The sequence below is a fragment of the Taudactylus pleione genome, unplaced genomic scaffold (genome assembly GCF_031769625.1).
Source record: "Taudactylus pleione unplaced genomic scaffold, aTauple2 ptg000266l, whole genome shotgun sequence".
NCBI classification, from domain to species: domain Eukaryota; kingdom Metazoa; phylum Chordata; class Amphibia; order Anura; family Myobatrachidae; genus Taudactylus; species Taudactylus pleione.
The window spans coordinates 2,064,280-2,083,877 of NW_028284668.1; the positions used below are offsets into that span (position 1 = coordinate 2,064,280).

At 46.7% G+C, this 19,598-nt stretch overlaps 1 protein-coding gene across 1 annotated transcript in view; it reads left to right on the top strand.

The window, feature by feature from the left end:
* Positions 1 to 2,882: 2,882 nt before the first annotated feature.
* The window catches only part of TXN2 (thioredoxin 2), a 46,542-nt gene continuing 29,826 nt past the window's right edge, over positions 2,883 to 19,598 (top strand). Inside the window, exons 1-2 of the mRNA XM_088481215.1 lie at positions 2,883 to 2,986; positions 8,091 to 8,368. Coding sequence (XP_088337341.1) covers positions 8,091 to 8,368 — 278 coding nt within the window. The 5' untranslated portion in view covers positions 2,883 to 2,986. The remainder of the gene's footprint in view (positions 2,987 to 8,090; positions 8,369 to 19,598) is intronic.

Genomic DNA, 19,598 nt, shown 5'->3' on the forward strand with positions numbered 1-19,598 from the left:
ACCTTCTTTTGCTTCTATTCAATGCTACCGCATGCTGAGCCTGCTATTGACAATGTAAACATTGTCTGCTTTAATTGCACACTTCACATCACATACACAACAGGTGATGCTTTCAACATGGATAGACTGTTTAGGCTAGTGGGTACGGTCTGCGCTTTGCACCTTGAGGTCTGGAGTTCGAATCATTGATGGGGACTTTTTTTCTTTTCTTTTGAATCTTTATTATTAGATTAATAATAAATCACTTGGTGGTGTGTGCGAATTCTGTTATGGCATGGTGTGACTCGGTAGTGCAAGCGTCTTTAATGCAACTTTTTACGTTAAATTACATATGAATCATACAGCGAATCAAATTGATAGCACAAGCAGCTTTTGCTGATGAAAACAATATGCAGCATGCCTATAATCTGTGAGCCAGTTCAGGTGTTTCTGCATGTTTTATGTTACGTTACACTAATAGTGACTATAACACTTTAACGTAGTGATTTTCTTGAAGATACACCTGTACTGGATCACAGAACATAGGCATGCTGCATATCATTTTAATCAGCAGTAGAAGATTGTTCTAATAAGATGCATTTTAGGGTAAAAAGACGCATTAAAAGATGGACGATGCTACCAAGTCACACAGCACTCCTATGACATTAGACTCAAAACATTTCTCTCAACATCCTATCACTTGACATTTCTGCTATACAGTAGACATTGTATTGTACACATAACAGGGGGCAAGTTTCACATAATGAGAGATCATGTTCTGTTCAATACTTTTAAAATACACCACTTTGTATTTTCCTTCTCCCTTCCTTTCTGTGTATGGCCACCCAAGTTCCTAAACCACCTCCCCAAACCATAACACAATTACTATTCATCTGCATTGAGCTCATTATATGGATCACCAACATCCCACCTTCTTTTGCTTCTATTCAATGCTGCCGCATGCTGAGCCTGCTACTAGGAGATGTAATACTCCCAGTGCCAGCTACAGGGGGGTAATCACACACATCGGGGGTCACTCACACACACTGACATACTCTGCTGCAGAAGACCCAGCTCCCGACGCTGGATGCATAAGACACAGCTTCGGAAAGTGAGTAATTAAGAACTAATTAAGCTAATTTTAAACTTCCAATTGCTTAATTAGTCCTTAGGGGGGGGTGCTGCCAGGGTCACAGAGCAAGTCCTGCTTATTTTTCCTAAAATTATCGATTTTAGGAAAAATCAGACTTGCACTGGCGGTGCGAGGAAAAATCCTCCCGATGCTAAAAAAAAAAAAATATGAAAACCCGCACCTAACTGAATAGAAAAAATCCTGAACCTGCAGGAAAACCCCTGCAGGTGCGGGATGTTTGCTATTCTCGCCCCTAATTGAATCTGACCCCTATGTATTAGGAAGCTGACACTGTGCAAATGCGCAGTGTCGGCTTCGCCCGGAGAAGTCTTTCATTTCTATGAAAGACTTCTACAATTTGCCAGGGATATAACTCGCATCCCTGGCAACTGCTGTCCCTGCAAGTTCCCCTTGGTCCATAGCGGGGATATTTTCATTAAAATATCCCCTGCGAGATAGATACATAATTGCGGCAGTACCACGATTATTAGTATAGACCCCTTAATCCCTTGTTTACAATTTTACTCCTAATTTCATTGTGTATCATCCTTTCTTCCATCTTGTAGTAATCCAATCAAGAAAATGATGAACCCTGATGGTGAGAATCTATTCCTAAAGTCGCGTATCCATTAGCAGATATTATTGAGCAATTGCACATTAATCGTGCGCTATAATTTTGGAAACAACCTGCGATGTGCGCTCCCGCTGCCCGTTTCCGACATCAGCTGAACATGCCGGTCAATCTTCCAATAAGGACAGATTGCCCATGTTCAGGGATGATGGAGGGTGCCTACACCATACTTGCCTACCTTTTATAATCTCTTCCTGGGAGAAGCCCGGGTAAGAGAAGCAGCAGGGGGCCGATGGGGGTGGGGGCCTAACGATTTGCGTCATTAAGCCCCGCCCCTCACGGCAAAACTGCCACGATTGGGTAAAATTTACATAGGGGGCGGGGCCAAATGCTGTGATTCATGCAGAATCACATCTTAAGCTCCGCCCCTTCACAGAGACCCGCGATCATTCTCCTCTTTCTGCCCACTTCACTAGGAAGTGGGCAGAATGCGAGAGAAATGCCTACCCTTCCGGGGGGTTACCCGAAAAATCGGGAGCCCCCCGCGAAAACCGGGAGGGTAGGCATGTATGGCCTACACTGAACGACTAATCGTTCAGTGTAGGCACTGCAGGGGATTTTGAACGACGGTACAATTACGTTGTCGTAATCGTACTGTCGTTACCTCATCTGCTAGTGGAGGTCCTCCTTTAAAGGAGACACAAATTTATGGAAAGGGAAAACAATAATGGTGGCCTCACCACCACCACCTGTGTAACACTGTAGTTTGCAGCACAAGATTGGGCTGGGAAAATGTCAATCCCCTCTAAACCCCTACCAATATCTCCTGTAAATTCAAAGCCCAAAAGGTCCAAAGTAGATGTGAATGATTACATTTTATATGACAGTGCTCTGCTACATGATTTGTACATAAAAGCACGAGAATAGTATAAATCACTCAGCACCTCTATGTAGCAGCCTACTCTGCAAATCCTATGAATAACATACAGATTGCACAAACTCTCTGCCTAATGCACATACACCACCCAGTGCGCCCGCCGCCCGGAAGGTGCCACAAACACAGCAGCGGCCGTGCATTTGGCTGTCTTCTCATAACATCCCTGTTTATCAAGTGCAGTTACGCCACACTCTATTTACTCCCAACAACTCCCGCGCCCTGCTGGCGGCTGCCTGACCTGCACTTTACTTTAACAGGCGTGCCCGGTAGACACATACGACACGTGCCCGGTCACGTGACTGTGATGTCATCAAGGTCCTTCTCCTGGATATAGTAAAAGTCCGAGTCGCAGCAGCCAGCCACGAAGGTGAGAGAAAGCAGCGCTAGCACACCGGTGGGATTATGGATTATTCGCAGGCTCCCCTCACTCATACAACGATCACACCCACCTCACCCGTGACCCATACGTGGGGCACCTTAGGATGGCTAGACGATACGCTTACACGCGTGATATTGAGCTACTAATCTAACATCGTACATTAATAAAGAAATCAACACTGGCAGGCTGTGCTCAATGTCGTTCATGACATTGAGCACAGCTGCTGAACGATATCATTAACGATATCGTTCAGCGCCAGGCTCTCTCCCCCATTCCGTGACATGCAGCAAGCTGACGAGATCGTCAGGTTGGCCTGCATGTCAGCGCGATGAACGATGATGACGAATGACCCGCGGGAATGCGCGTCGTCGTCATCGTTCATCTTTTTGGTGTTAAAAATGGACGATAAAGTGGACGGCTGAACGATATCGTTATCGTTCAATCATCCACTTTATCGCCCAGTGTGTACGCACCATAAGAAAAGGATTTGCTGGGAACGTCAGCGACACACACCCAAAACCACGTCCTGAGTTAATACTAAATGTATTCTGCTCCACATAGAGGGAGATATATCAAACCTTGGAGAGAGAAAGAGTGACCAACCAATCAGCTTCTAATTGTTATTTTTCTAAACTGCTATTTTTCAAACATAGCCCGTATTCAATTAGAAGCGAAAAGCCGAGTTCCGCAAAAAAGTTGCCAATTGCGTATTTTCGCCTGTCAGAAACTTATCTCCGTATTCAATTCCACCAGCTTTTCGCGTACGCAGAAAGTCAATGCACTGTAATAGGCGAAAAAGATTTGCCTCTGAATAGCAGGAGAAAAAAGTGCTACATTTTTATTTTGGGGTGCAAAACTGGGGAAACCACTCAGAATCCTGGGACAGCCCCACAAAGGACAACTGCGTCAAAAAATTCCAGAAAAAAACTTGAGAAATCCCCCCAAAATTACTTTCATTTTGGGGGCAAAAAAACAAAGTGGGGGGACAACTTCAAAAACTAGCGAAATAAGGATCTGGCTGTGCTCTAAGAAGGGGTCAAGTGTTTTTGGGATTGCAGGTGCTTTTATGAGGGAGGAATTTCACTTCTATTAAAACTTCACTTCAGAGACATTAAAATATGCTTGCACCCATTTTCAGGTACCCCAAATTTGCCAGGACTACTTATTTTCTCAAAAAAACCCCTGCTTTATGCCATTCTTCACCACTTGTACAAAGACACTAATTAAAGGCTATTGTACCAACTTAAGTACCCCAGACAGTTTTATTAGGACTAATCGGACACTACTGCATTGATCCCCAATGTTTCTGCATCTTTTTTGGGGGTTCAGGCTGATTTCCCCTATTCTGACACCACTTTCCACCTGTTCTGACTTCATGTGTCACCGCTTTCACGTCTTTTGGAATTGAATAGGGCGAATAGCGGGGACGTGCACGATAAGTTTCTGCGGGCAAAAGACGCGATGTAGACGAAAGTCCGGCAGGCGGAACTTTATCGCGGGTGAGAAACGAATTGAATACCGCCCATAGCCAGTAAGATGGCAGTTAGGAGCTGATTGGTTGGTACTTTATCTCTCAAGTATCTCTCTCCAAGGTTTAATAGGTATTCAATTAGTCGTGGGCTTTACCCCGTGACTAATTGCCGGCTAAAATCCCTGTGGCACTGGGAAAAGCTATTCAATAGCTTTTCGGGGAAAAGTGAAGTAATTAAAGATGGAGAATTTGGATTTGCAGTAACTTAAACTACCAGCTAGTGCAGTTTTGTGTAGAAACCAAAATATATAATGCAGTACTATTGTAAATAACCTATTTAGACACTGCAGGCATATATCATGAGCCACAGATATTTCGTTCCTTCTCCCTGTGCCTGCATATTGCGTCAGTGCAAGTGCCAGGTGCTCTCACTAGAGGGACATATTTATTATATGTGGTGTGCCCCCGAAAACTAAGAATTCTTATTGCCGAATATTGTGGCAATAAAGATTTTTTTTTTTTCGTTTTAAATGTACCAATTTAATCAGCCGGAACACTGGCTTTGATGAGAGGCCATTCCTGTGATCAGTAACAAGTTAAGTGATCGCATATGTGATCACTTTACTTCTGCGTTTGGACACTGGCATTCTACTGTGGCTTCCAGCTGCCCATGCACAGTGTAGCAAAGGCCTCGAAAAGCATTGGGATCTCCTACAACTCACCGGAGAGGGATCACTAGGGCAGTTACATTGAGTGTAATGGGCTAATACCATCTGAAGATGACGTTAGCCCTCCTGTGCAAAATCTTGTTAAATACAGTCCCCATTGAAATGTGGGGGATACGGTTAAAATACAGACGGAGGGGATTCCGGCGGTCAGAATGCTGGCACCAGAATCCCAACACCTGTCAGAATTCCGGCATCCCGACCAGCGGAATCTCAAAAGTAAGTGGTGAGGTTAGGGTTAGGCACTAAGGGGGAGATTAGGTTCGGGCACCAGGGAGGGTTAGGATACCAGCCAACAAAGAGTTGGTATTCTAACCCTATCAGGATTCTGACCGCCGGCATCCCATACCCATACCGAAGTCTGTGGGGGCGATTAATTCTGCCTTTAAATACAGCAGTTTCTGATTATTTTAAGGGCAGAAATGATTATTAAATAGGCTCTTAATTCTCAAAAGATTTGCTATTGTTGGCACAGATCTCTTTACTTTTTGTCACACATATTTCCTTCTCGCTTTCTATTTTCTTGTATGGTGTTAAAGAGAATAGGTCATATTTTTGTTTATTAGTGTACGTCTATCTTCCATTGCCTCTGGAGAGTATGGAACAACAAAGTGTTCTGTTTGCAAATGCAGGGAACTCGGGGCCTGATTCAGACCTGGTCGCAAGGCTGCGTTCGCACACAGCTGTCCGCAGTCAAAGTATGCAAATCCGCAATCGATAGCAAGACATTAGCACGCCCACTATGTTTTGCCGTGTGATCGTGGTATGAAATTAGACACCCACCAGCCTGACACAAGACTCCCACTTTCCCTTGGCAACATACGTCATCTCCAGGAAGTGTATTAAACAATCGGTAACATCAACTGACATCGGACCCATACACACCACTTGTGGTTGACCATGCCCTACCGCAAGCACTGCGAGTGCTGCTGTGTTTAATTCAGCCATGTGACGTGTATGCTGATGATGCGTCTTAATTATGCACGTCCCTGAAATGGTGTTCCAATGCACAGACACGCCTGCGTTCGCACCACCACATCCCCGTTACCATCGACCACCCCATCACCACCCACAAACGGCACGTCCTGTCACTCATGCTTGCGGAGCGTCTTTATTCTGCCTGCGATCTCTTCCCGATCGCAGTGACTGGTTCGCGCACGCGGACTGCGTCTTGTACTCATGCGCAGATTGCAAACATCGACAGGCTGCATGCAAACGCAGCCGTGCGACCGGGTCTGAATCAGACCCTCAATGTGAAAGTCAGCCTATAATCTACTCTTAAGCTAGGTACACACCTTTTCGATCACAGCCTGATCGGGTAAAACTCTCCTGATCAGCCGTGCAGTGTGTCCCCAGAGTGACCCCTTGTCAGTTGCCGCAGAGCACCGTATACACTGTGCAGACATAGCACAGCGTGTACGGGCTTGTATGGGATCGGGAGGTTGAGCCGACAAATATTAAACAGAACATTCGACCTCCCAATCCCGACCACTGCAGGAGCGTTAAAAGCCGTATTTTGGCTAACGCTTCTGCATCGGGACAGCGTACACACCTATGCAATCCAATAGACATTCTCTCGATATCGAAAAGAACAGCCCGTCGAGTGTATAGGTGTGTACCCAGCATTATGCTTGCCTTCAGTCACCTTCCCTGCATTGTGAACAGTGATGTAACAGGCAGTAGCGCTAGAGTGAGGGTAATGCAGACATGTCTAGGGGCTCATGTGGAGCTGGATGTACATTTGTTATATGTGCATATATATACAGTGTATGCACACCAAACAATGTATACACTTACATTTTTATACAGGCTTAATCAAACCTTACACTGAAGTGGAGGGTGATCATAGGCTGTGTGTAGTAAGGGTGTGTTCGCATATTTGCACCTGTAGAATGAACTCAGATGCACATACAGTATACCTATCAGGTGCGATATCTGTTTTGTTTGCTTGTGAGCTTCTGCTACGAGATAAAGTGATTATTATGACGATTCTGGGTGCATATTTGCATATTGACCTCTCCACTGGATAGTATTTAATGTGGCTGGATTATTATCTGACGTCACTGCCACTAGGGCTGGAAAAGATTTTCAAAGAGGGAAATAATGTTTGTTTGTATTTAGGTTAAATTAATTTAATTTGTATTTAGTATATCAAGCCACATCTCTGCTCTACATAACACTTGTTGCTCCTGACAGATGTGGTACAAAATGTCGACATGGGTTGAATGTCGAAATGGACAACATGTCGACTTTGTGCAAGTCGACATAGCATTATAACAGTATCTGGACCTAAACCTAACATGTACTGTCAACATTCGCAGCGTCGACATCATGTCCATGTCAGCATTTTCTCCGACTGCATTTCGACCAAGGCTACATGTCTCTCCTTGCACCTGATCCATAGGCTAATGTTGTAGAAATATATGCATTATGAGATAGTCACATTAGTGTGTTTCTTCTTGAGTATATCTCTTCCTGCTACAGTTTGAGGCGCAAAACTATTTGCGCTTCTGAATCCCCACATTTGCATTCTGCATGCAAAGAGAGGATCCTGGAAACACTCAGCTTTGTGTACCACTCGGTGCAGTGTAGGCCTTTACTAAACAGAGCTTCATCTGTAAAACTATGGGGCAGATGTATGAAGCTCTGGGAAGTGATAAAGTGGAGAGTGATAAACGACCAGCCACTCAGCTCCCAACTGTCATTTTACAGGCTGTGTTTGAAAAATGATAGTTGGGAGCTGATTGGTTGGTAGTTTATCACTCTCCACTTTATCACTTCCCAGAGCTTCATACATCTGTCCCTATGTTCCTTGTTCATTTATAGTCTGTAGTGGATTTATCTCTTATCATACGTAGCATTGTTTTTTACATAAACTCTTATTTGGCTTTTACAGATGGCCCAGAGGTTAATCTTCAAACATTTTCTCTTGACATCTGGAAAGAGTCTTATTGTACCAGCTCAGACTTCCTTCAGTTTGCTTTCAAAGTGCACACGAACGTTTGGTCTGCTGTCTACAACTGCACAAACCTCTAATTTGCCTATTCTTACCATTGTTCATAATATTTCCATGTCAAATTCTTGTAGAGTAACATTTAATGTCCAGAATAAAGATGACTTTCAGGATCGTGTTGTTGGAAGTGAGACCCCAGTGGTGGTGGATTTCCATGCACAGTAAGTTTTACTTGAATCTATACATAGTTCTCTAATATACAAAAATACAGCGCTACTCCATAAAGTGCAGAAAGGTTTCATACCCATCCTGTAAAATTTCCCATAATCCATGAATAATGTAGGCAGGACAAATATGCAAACATTCCTTGGTGCTTTTGAAAATCTTGGTGCACCTATTGGTTTTCTCCATTATGGCCTAAAGCAGTGGTCCACCTTGGTATTTCCTGGCAGCTCATTTGCTTTATTTTTACCCACAACATTTGGAAAGAAAAACATTTGTACTAAATATAATTGCTATTAGATAAAATTGCCTCTATATTCAAAAGTAATAAGTGGTGCATAAGCAAGACTGGAATTATTCACTTTTTTAACTTTATTATTTTAAGTCAAATATAAACGGATAAAAAATATTTTAACAAGCAATATCATAGCCTGATGTTATAGAGGTCGATTCAATTGTATGGAAGTTTGGAAATAAAATTCAAGCCATGAAAATCACACACACACACCACGGATAATTTTCATGAAGCGTTCCTGCGATTCTCGTAATTTTATTGTAAAGGCTATTTACAAGGATCGCAGCAATGTAGGCTGCCCCTCCCCGACCCGCATAGCACTGCATGGGATCGTACATCGCATCCCCAGATCAAATGAACCTGCAGTAAGATCTGGAGGTGTGATGTACGACCCCATGGGATCTCGCTCTGTCCGATATCATGCCCATACACGGTACGATATAGCAGCGATATTGTACCAATTCGACATATCGACTGCTTTATCGCACCGTGTATGGGCACCTTAACCTCGCTGTCCTGCTCTCTGGTGAAGGTGGCGCTCCCTTCCCCTCACTCCTCGACGGCATTTTGTACTTAGTGCCGGCCATGAGCCAATGACAGCTCGCGTAGCGGCAGCCAATTAGAGGTGGCCACGCGGCCGCCGCTGATTGGCTGCCGGTTCCGCTAGCCGTGATTGGCCGCCGCCAAATTTAAACAGGGAGCAGCCGCTTGTTGACTGGCACTGGGACAGTGACAGTCCCAGCGCCGGCCAGGTGCCATAGTGAAGTGCCAGTATGATATACTGTTTCATTTTGGCACACTTCAAGCACTGCCCTGAACCCCCATAAACCGGCAATTATATAGCAGAACATTGGAAGGCTGTTAGTTGCCATAAGGAATGTATTGGATGTTGACCTTTATGGTTTTTTTTTAATTGTAGAAAATTAATAGCCAATAAGTGTTTTTCATCAAATTAAAGTCTTTATAGTTTTTCAGTGTTTTTAAACAAGTTTGTAAATCGTCGTGAAAACACTTTTAGCTCCCATCTGCAAGCTCAAAAAATAATTTCCCATCAAGACAACATCTCTACATCATTGAACCCATTTTTTAGCTTTTTAGAGTAATTAATTAATCCTTTTCCCCTGCTCAGGTGGGTATGAGATAAAACCCCCCCCCAAAAAAAACAAAAACATGTTTTTGCTGTGATAAGTGTCTGAGATTTTGGAATTGAATTGCAAAAAATCGCATAGATTATTTCTACATCAGGGTCTATAGGGTATCCATAGGATACTTTTGGGTATAGGTGATGACGTCAGACATCGGGCACCACAGAGTTAAGTTTTCAGCCTCCCAGGATGCACTGGGGTCCCCCTCCTATACCCCACCCCCGAGCCAAGGCAAACCAGTTTCGTTGGTGCTCGGAGTCGGAGCACCTGTAATAGAGGGGGGCTGTTATGGCCCCTGAAGTTTTCTTCCATGCAGCTGTGGCTGCACATTTGAGTTGTACAGCATGGACGGTCAGTACTGACGTCCATGCTGTCACTCCTACACCCCGCCAGTACCAGAACGCCGGTACTGATCCGGGAAAGCTGGTAGGTATCTGGGGTCACAGCTAGCGGTGACCCCGGATGCCTGGACTGTTGCCGGATCCAAGGAGGACAGGTAAGCAGCTGGGTCCCGCAGAGGGTCCCCGCCGGACAACACAGTCCTAAGTCCCCAGGCAGGGGGCTCCCTGGGGACTGGCTGCAGCGTGGAGCCAGGTATTAACCTGCGCTTCCAGTACGCTCCTGGGACAGCGGGCCGTGGCTGTGCGGTAAACGTCCGGCGTCCTGGGGGTTAAATGCATGCCAGGGGAGCATGCCTTCCCTGTATACAGCCGGCGCCTCCCCTGCTGCACACGGCCTCTCCATTGCGGTCTGCTCCCTGTGTGAGTGCTCCTCTCCTGGGCCCGCCTCCTCTCTACTCCTCGGCGGCCATCTTCCTGAGTAACTTGGCAAGCGCTGCTGGACACTGATCATCGGTGGCATCGCGGTCCGGGTCCCCCTGCATACATCTCCTCCGGTGTAAGGTCAGTGTATGCAGCGCTGTTTCCTACCAGGCTCTGTGTCTGTGTAGTTGTTCACAGCGCTGATAGTGCAGGGTTTATTCTGCATTGTATGTGACTTAATGCTACCGCTGCTGCCTGTACTTTCACTTCTGACTGTCAGCCATTTTACTATCCCTATTCTAGTGTTCACTCTAGCTCCGGCGGCAGGCAGGGCGCCGGAGCTAGAGAGGGCAACCTTGTGCGCGCGCGCGCGTCCGAAAAGGGGGCGTGGTCATGAAAAGGGAGCGTGTCTATAAGACGCGTCCCCTTTTCGTCATACTTGGGGGCGTGCCCGGCGCTCACGGACATGCCGGGCAGCCCCCAAGCGCTGCAGAAAGGGAGAATAGATGCCGGGCGCATGCGCCCGGCGTCTATTCTCCGGCGGTGACCGGGTCACCGCATGTTTGTCCACCCGCGGGACACTGCGTCCCGCGGGTGAGAACAGCACCCGCAGTCTGTGAGGGCAGGGCGCTTTTTGCCCTCCTCCTGGAGGGCAGGGTGCTTTTCGCCCTCCAGAAGGAGGGCAGGGCGCCGCGCCCCGCTAAAACAGCCTAGCGGGAACGCTACTATTCTTCTCTGCTAAAGCCCTTGCGGTGCTGTATTGCAGGGTGTTCATTGCCTCACTATACAAGCATTTGTCTGTGAGGTGTGTCACATATAGCTCCGTTACAATCATCATGTCTGAAAGTGAACGTGATTCTCCTCTTCAGCTAAAGTGTACCAAATGTAATGTACCATTAGCGGAGGGTGATGGAAACGCGGACGGGTTATGTAGGGCGTGTTATCTAATATCATGCCCGATTTCTGTCACTGTGCCTCTGCAGGAACCACCCTGAGCTTGTTTTGCTAAGGCACTTACAACCCTTGTGGGCCAGCTAGCGACGCCCCCTGCGTTCCCCCAAATGGGGTTATCACAGCAGTCAGTGGTGTCGTTGCCCATGCAGGGGTTCCCCAGACAGTTGATGGTACCCCAGGGTCTCCCACTTTCGCCCCCCCAGGTCTCACAAGAGCCTGCGTGGGTTAATTCCTTGTCCACTACGGAGCAAACACTGGTCAGACGTTTCACAGGGACAGTTATCATTGCGGCCGCATAAGCGTCCTTTGGCGTTTCAGACGGCTCAGTTTGATGAGAATGATGTGGTGTCTGATGATGGTGACATTTTTGACCTTTCTGACCAGGAGCCCCTCCGTACTAAAGAGATGGAGTCTAAGTCTATGGTCTATATACCTGGCCTTATACGTGCAGTCCGTACGACCTTGGTTATTGAGGATGACGATCCCCCCGCGGCCAAATCCAAATACGCCTTCTTTAAGAATATTAAGGTGATGCCACTGTATTTCCTCTTTCTGGTCAGCTAGTGGGTCATTTAGAGGAGGCGTGGAAAAATCCGGGTAAACAGTACCAGCCTCAAAAACGTTAGGCTTTTGCATACCCCTTTGCGGATAATTATTTCTCTAAGTGGGAATCTCCTCCACAAGTGGATTCTCATGTGACACGCCTAGTGAGAAGTGCTACATTGCCCATGCCCTCCATGTCCTCCTTAAAGGATGCTATGGATCGCAAGGTTGAAATATGTCTTAAGTCCATTTATTCCCTTGCTGGAGGGGCGTCCAGACCGGCTATGGCTGTGTGTTGGGTGGCCAGAGCCATGGAGCGCTGGGCTGGTAGTTTGGAGGCGTCTCTGGACTCTGACTCTTCTGCGGAGCAGCCATAGTTGGCAATCTAAGAGACTCAGCCACTTACATTAATGAGGCAGCCTTGGATATCGTTCTCACCTCCAGAATCTCCTCTGCAGCTGTAGCCGCTCGTTGCACCTTATGGTTGCGCTCTTGGAAAGCGGACGCAGGTTCCAAGAAGGGCTTAAAATGCTTGCCTTTTAATGGACAGGTCTTATTTGGCCCTGATCTAGACAAGATAGTTGCCATGCTGGCAGCAGCCAAGTCTGCGTGTCTCCCATCGGCTACAGTCCCGTCAGGGTCTGGTACTTCATCCTTTCGGCCCTACAGGGCACAGGGTAGGTCCAAAGTGCAGTCTTTTCCAAGACAGGTCGTGCCCAAAAAGGCTACCAAGCCCAAGAAACAAGCTTGGAGTACAAGACGCCCTGCCCCCAAGTCGGATGACAAGCCTTCGGCCTGACGGACCGAGCCTAACTTTGGGGGATCCCAGAGTGGGAGGCCGCCTGCTTCGGTTCGCCCAGCGTTGGTGTCTGACTACCAAGGACACTTGGGTACACGAGGTGGTCTCTCGGGGGTATGCCCTCTCCTTTCGGCGCAGGCCCCCCAGCAGGTTTTTCACCACAGGCCTTCCGTCAGATCAGAACAAAGCCCTGGAACTACAGAAGGTGTTGCACTCTATGCTCCAGGCTGGAGTTATAGTGTCTGTTCCATTCTCCCAGAGGGGCATGGGTTTCTATTCCAATCTCTTTCTGGTGCAGAAACCCAATGGGTCTTACCATCCAGTCCACAACCTCAAATCCCTCAACAAGTCCTTGAGGGTGCCTCGGTTCAGGAGGCGTTCCATTATACTGGCGATGGAGCCTGGGGATTTCGTGATGTCATTGGACATCCAGGACGCTTACCTGCATGTCCCCATTGTCCCAGCGCATCAGCAATTCCTCAGGTTTGCAGTGCTCGACAAACATTTCCAATTCCAGGCACTGCCATTTGGTCTGGCAACAGCGCCTCGTGTCTTTACCAAAGTCATGGCAGCCCACCTGTGGATGCAGGGAGTCCGCTTGTTGCCTTATCTGGATGACCTTCAGTTGTTAGCAGGGTCTCCAGAGGTCCTCCAGCTTCATCTGCAAATGACAATCTCAGTATTTCAGAATCACGGCTGGTTAATAAACTGGAAGAAATCCACCCTGGTTCCCTCACACAGGATTCTCCATCTCGGGGCCTTGTTGGACTCTCAACTACAGAGGATCTTTGTGACGGAGGAAAAGATCTCTGCATTACAGACAAAGGTACGCAGTTGCCTTCAGAGCCGCCGACTGTCTATTCACTCGGCGATGCAGTTACTGGGCACCATGGTGTCACTCTTCGACATGGTGGAATATGCCCAGTTTCACTCCAGACCTCTGCAGCAGGTGATCTTATCCAGATGGAATGGGTTGCCTCAGCGGATAAAGACACAACCCATGGTGCTTTCTCTGGAGGTTTGTCTGTCTCTGGCCGGGTGGTTGCAAACGACTCACCTGAACAGGGGACTTCACTTTTGGGTGGCGAACTGGGTCCTTTTGACGACGGACGCCAGTCTCAGAGGCTGGGGAGCAGTCACGGGTCCACACTTGTTCTAGGGCAGGTGGATCCCGGCAGAAGCGGCGCTTCCAATAAACATCTTGGAACTTTGCACGGAATTCGATGCTCTACAACAAGCAAAACAGGTTCTACAAGGAAAACCCGTGCAGGTCCAATTGGACAACGCCACCACGGTGGCTTACATAAACCGCCAAGGGGGAACCCGAAGTCGGGCAGCGCTGGCGGAGGTGTCCCACATCCTGACTTGGGTGGAGGGCAATCTCCCTGCCATCTCAGCGGTGTTCATCCCGGGAGTCCTCAACTGGGAAGTGGACTTTCTCAGCCAGCAGGACGTACATCCGGGAGAATGTTCTCTTCACCAGGAGGTGTTTTCAACTCCTGGTGGACAAGTGGGGTTCCAGAGATAAACCTCATAGCCTCCCAACATAACAACAAACTGCCTGTGTACGGGTCAAGAACAAGAGACAAGGAGGCACTTCTGGTAGACGCTCTGTCGGTCCAGTGGACCTTCCAGTTTGCGTATCTCTTCCCTCCGTTCGTTCTTCTTCCTCGGGTGATCCGAAAATTCAAACAAGAAGGCGGCACGCTCCTGTTGATAGCTCCAGAGTGGCCCAGACGTCACTGGTTCTCAGTCCTTCGGAGTCTCTCCCTAGACACTCCAATGCGGTTGCCTCTACGTCCGGACCTGTTGTCACAGGGTCCTTGTCTTTACTCGGACCTGAGTCGTCTATCTTTGACGGCGTGGCTGTTGAGACAGCCCTCTTAAGGTCCAGGGGTTTTTCCAGCTCTGTAGTTAACACCATGCTAAGAGCTCGAAAGCCTACGTCTGCAAGGATTTACCATCGAGTATGGCATACTTTCTTTGAGTGGTGTCGCCCTAGAGGCTATGATCCTTAGGTGTTCCGGATATCCAGAGTGTTGGCTTTCCTACAGGCGGGCTTAGATCACGTTCTTTGCCTTGCTTCTCTGAAGGTGCAGGTTTCTGCCCTGTCGGTGTGTTTTCAGCGTAGGATTGCTACTCTTCCTGATGTCCGCACCTTTATGCAAGATGTGTACTTCGTATTCAGCCTCCCTTTGTTCCACCAGTCGCTCCTTGGGATCTGGCTGTGGTCCTGAGGGCTCTCCAAGGACCGCCATTTGAACCACTGGGCTCAGTGGATTTAAAATGGCTTACAGCTTCTGAGGACATGTATTCCTTCTGGCCATTGCTTCCGCCAGACGGGTCTCAGAATTGGGGGCTCTCTCATGTCGGCCTCCTTTTCTCATCTTTCATAGGGACAGGGTGGTCCTTCGTACTCCCAAAAGTTGTATGTAGTTTCCACATCAACGAGGAAATCATTGTGCCGGCCTTTAATTCACCAGACCTTTCGGTTGGTGAGGCCACCTTTGGATGTGGTGCGTGCTCTGAAGATTTATGTTGACCGCAACAATTCTTTTAAGAAGTCGGACTCCTTATTTGTCCTCTATGGCTTCCGAAAGAAGGGTTGGCCTGCCACTAAGCAAACTTTGGAAGGATGGATTCGCATCTCAATTTCTGAGGCTTATATTCATGTAGGCCTTCCTGTTCCATCCTCTGTTAGGGCTCATTCCACTAGGTCTGTAGGTCCTTCATGGGCAGCTCGACGTGGTGCCTCAGTGGTTCAGCTTTGCAAGGCAGCCACATGGTCTTCTGTCCATACTTTTGTGAGGTATTATGCATTTGACACCTTTGCATCTCAGGATGCTTCCTTCGAGCTGCGGATTCTCCTTTCAGCACAGGAGCATCCCCACCCTTAAAGGATACTGCTTTGGGACATCTCCAAGGTATCCTGTGGATACCCTATGGACCCCGATGTAGACAATATGAGATATGGTAAGAACCCTTGTTACCTCTATTTCTACGAAGTCCATAGGGTTCTACAGGACTCCCGCCCTGTCGCACCTGTACTGCAGATGGGCTTTCATCTGGTCACCGGTTTTTCCATCTCCTTCTGGTGAGAATGTGATTCTTGTATGTTCCAGATCTTTCTTCTTTCTCTTTCCTCTCCGCCTCCGGCCTGGGGCTTGTTACATAACTGATTTGCCTTGGGGCGGGGTATAGGAGGGGAACCCCAGTGCATCCTGGGAGGCTGAAAACTTAACTATGTGGTGCCCGATGCCTGACATCGTAACCTATACCCCAAGGTATCCTGTGGAACCCTATGGACTTTGTAGAGATAGAGATAACAAGGGTAAGTTCTTACCATATCTCTTATTTGTTACCCATGATTTCAATTTGCGCAATCCAATTCCAGATACATTGCACAAAGTTAAGGGCCTGATTCAGAGATGTATGCAAACCCGTTGGTTTGCGTACATTTCCAATGGCTGCACATGTGAAGCACGGGTCCTGCGAGATTGTTCGCAGCGCTCCCTAAGCCTCAGCCTGATTGAAAGACTGCTGCCATTTGGGGGCATCCACCGGGTCCATTTTTGTAAAAACTAGGGCGTTGGAGAAAGCTTAAGCTTACTCAGATAGCCGAAGGCTGTGACCCGGTCACGTTGGTGATCCAATGCTGCGTCTTCAGATTTGCGATACTGGCAGGAGGCAATGTTTGTCCTCAGACACTTCCTGCTGTATTACAATATGTTTGCAACACTGTTATTAAGTCCTGAATCACACCCTGAATTCCCCTCTCATAGATTCTATTCTGCAAGAAGTGAATAGCTCCGGGAAGCAGCTCCCAGAGCTATTCAATACACCGCGCAGCTAACCCCGAATAAGGATAAATCTGACAAAAGTCCCGGTGCGAGGCTGTTTTCTGCCCATCGCGCCTGGAAAACAGCATCGCGCTGGGAAGTTAGGTCGGGGAATGCCCGTTCTCGCATCTTAAACAGGGTGTTTAGTCTATCTCCCGGCGCTATTTACATCGCGGGCTTTGTCACAAATTAACTGGATTTCACTAAATCCAAATAATCTCTTATGCCCCTGTATTTTCGAGCATTCTATCATAGTACATTCATGCATGGTGGTAGAGATCCCTAAGTAGCTGCTTTCCTTATGTGTCTATTACCACATTGATGTTCCCCTGCACCGCCATATCAGAATTAAATTTGTCTACCCCTAAATGTCACAGTGAGTACCCCTGGTTGAGAACTACTGGTTTAGTACTAAATTTTTACTTCCTCTGAAGAGTGCAAAGAAAATGTGCGTGCTAAAGTAGGCATTACTTCAGGGTCGAGGACCCAGGACTTCGACCCAGGTCGTTTGTATTTACACATAGCAAAAATCCGGGTCAATGCGCGTTCACATGCAAAAACCTGGATTTTTGCACTATGTGTGAAAGGGGTATATTATAGACAAGGCAGTGTAGTAAACATCTACTTTCTACAAGCTTCACTTTCCGCGTCATATCCCTAGAACCCTACCTGTCTTTGTTTTCCTCTTGAAGTTCACACTATCCATCTATTTTTTCTGTTCCAGCTATGTGTAATTGTCATTTTCCTCCCCTCAGAACCAGTTTGCTGATTATTTGCAACATTGCTGCCTAACTCACTAATCTATCCTTTGACCTGCCTGTTCCCATACTAGGTGACTTCAACATACCTAATGACAATCCCATTGTGTCTGCTGCCATTAAACTTCTAAGTACTTTTGCCATTGGTCTCTCCAGTGGACTTAAATTCCCACTCACTATGATGGACACTACCTTGACATTGTTTTCTCTCACTCCTGCTCCATCTCTAGATACTCAAACTTGGCTTGTTTATGCTCCTCCTACAACCTCCTAGCCTCGTCTTACCTCATGCTTTCATCTTGTACCCAAAACGTCACGCACACAACACCTGAATACTCTTGACACAATTCCCTTCCCATTTCACTCAAACAACTACCTTCTCCAATGACTTTTCTGATTAAGCTGTCTTTATATACGACAAAACACTCACTTCAGCACTAGATAGTGCAGCTCCAGCCACCACATATAGAGGTTAACTCAGAGTTGTACGCAAGTCCATTTTGTGGATGGGTCGTGCAATTTTTCGCACTGCGTATGCATCCTAGCCGAACACTTTGAGCTACTAAGGGTGAATCATGCACATATTAGCTGCATCTCAGCTTGCAGTTGAGTGGGGTAACTGGGCGTTCATATGTAACATACATCTTCTGAGGACATGTCATTGGCGTGTAGGTGGAATTACAGGCGATTCAGCAGTGGGCATAAGCCGGGGTTTGTCTGATTTCAGATGGATCTCTTGCACCATGAATAGGGCCAATGCAAAATGGTGCTGATAGTGATGACAGCTACTTTAGGAGTGGTGTAGCCACATAGATGCGGCCAACTCTTTTGATTCTCTGCCCTTTGACCCTCCCCTCCGTCACAGCCCATGGTCTTCCACCTACTTCACAGACAAAATAGATACCATTCAGCAAGATATTTCCTCATACCAAACTCTGAACACCATCTCCTACACTCTATTCCACCCTCAGTTTATTCTCTCCAGTCACCGAAGATGAAGTCTCTGCAATCACTGCAAGCTCACCTCTTCAACCTGTCTTTTTACAATGCACATTACCATCCTTCAAATTTGCACTCCTCTCACCAACCTCTTGAACGGCCCCTTTAGTGTCTCTACCTCTGTCACACCTTCCCCTCTGCCTCCACTATCTGTAGAGTTGGGTCCTGTTCTTAGCAATCTGATTTTCTCCTGTGTACACCTCTTCTCTTGGAAATCAAATTTGCTTATTTGGCCTCTAGTATAAGTAACCGTTCCACAGGAGACCGAAAACCAATCAAATGTGAAACTGAAGATGACCACTATAATCCTTTTATTACCCCTATTAATGTGAGCAGACAATCCATTGGTTTAGTGCAATTGGACTATTTATGTTATTCTTTATCAATTTTTACCGAGAGAATATCTGTGTTTGGGAACTGAAGTGATCCTTCCACCCCTTCGATGCTGCTCAAGGGAACATATTTTCTTACCACAAATTCATCACTTTATGGCAGCAACCTTTTTTATTTGATTAATTTTCCTGTATACCTTGCAATTTATTTCTGTTAATAGCATCCATGCATTCATTTATATCCTCGTACTTGTTATTATGCATACTGCTTTCATTTTTGTCAGGCACTATGGAATCTGTGGTGCTATACTTATAAACAATTATCATTAATTATTAGTTTGCTAAAGTTTTAGCTGGAAGATTCTCTTTCTTTAATAAAGATATAGTGGAATGTATAACAAGCTAAAGAAAGACACTGATAGTACATGTTTGTCTAAATTAGAAAAGAAAGAGACAAAATGCATTGTTTATAATGTTTTAATTCCTTTTTTATTTTATTATATGTGTTTCTGCCTGTGAAGGTGTGAGTTTTTTCTGGCCTCCGGTTTGTAGTGCAGTTTGTACAGTAAGTTCCAAAACATTGTGCAGTACACTGAAGTGCCAAAAGTCATGGGATAGATGCCTAGTATCGTGTACTCTAGCCCGGTGAAGTGCAGCAACTCGATGTGTCATCAATTCCACAAGTGAATGGAAGACCTCTGGAAAGATGTTGACCCATGCCATCTGAATAGCTTCCTGAGATTTGTAGGTGCAGAATCTTGGGTGCGAATAGACCTATCCACCATGTCCCATAAATGCTCAATT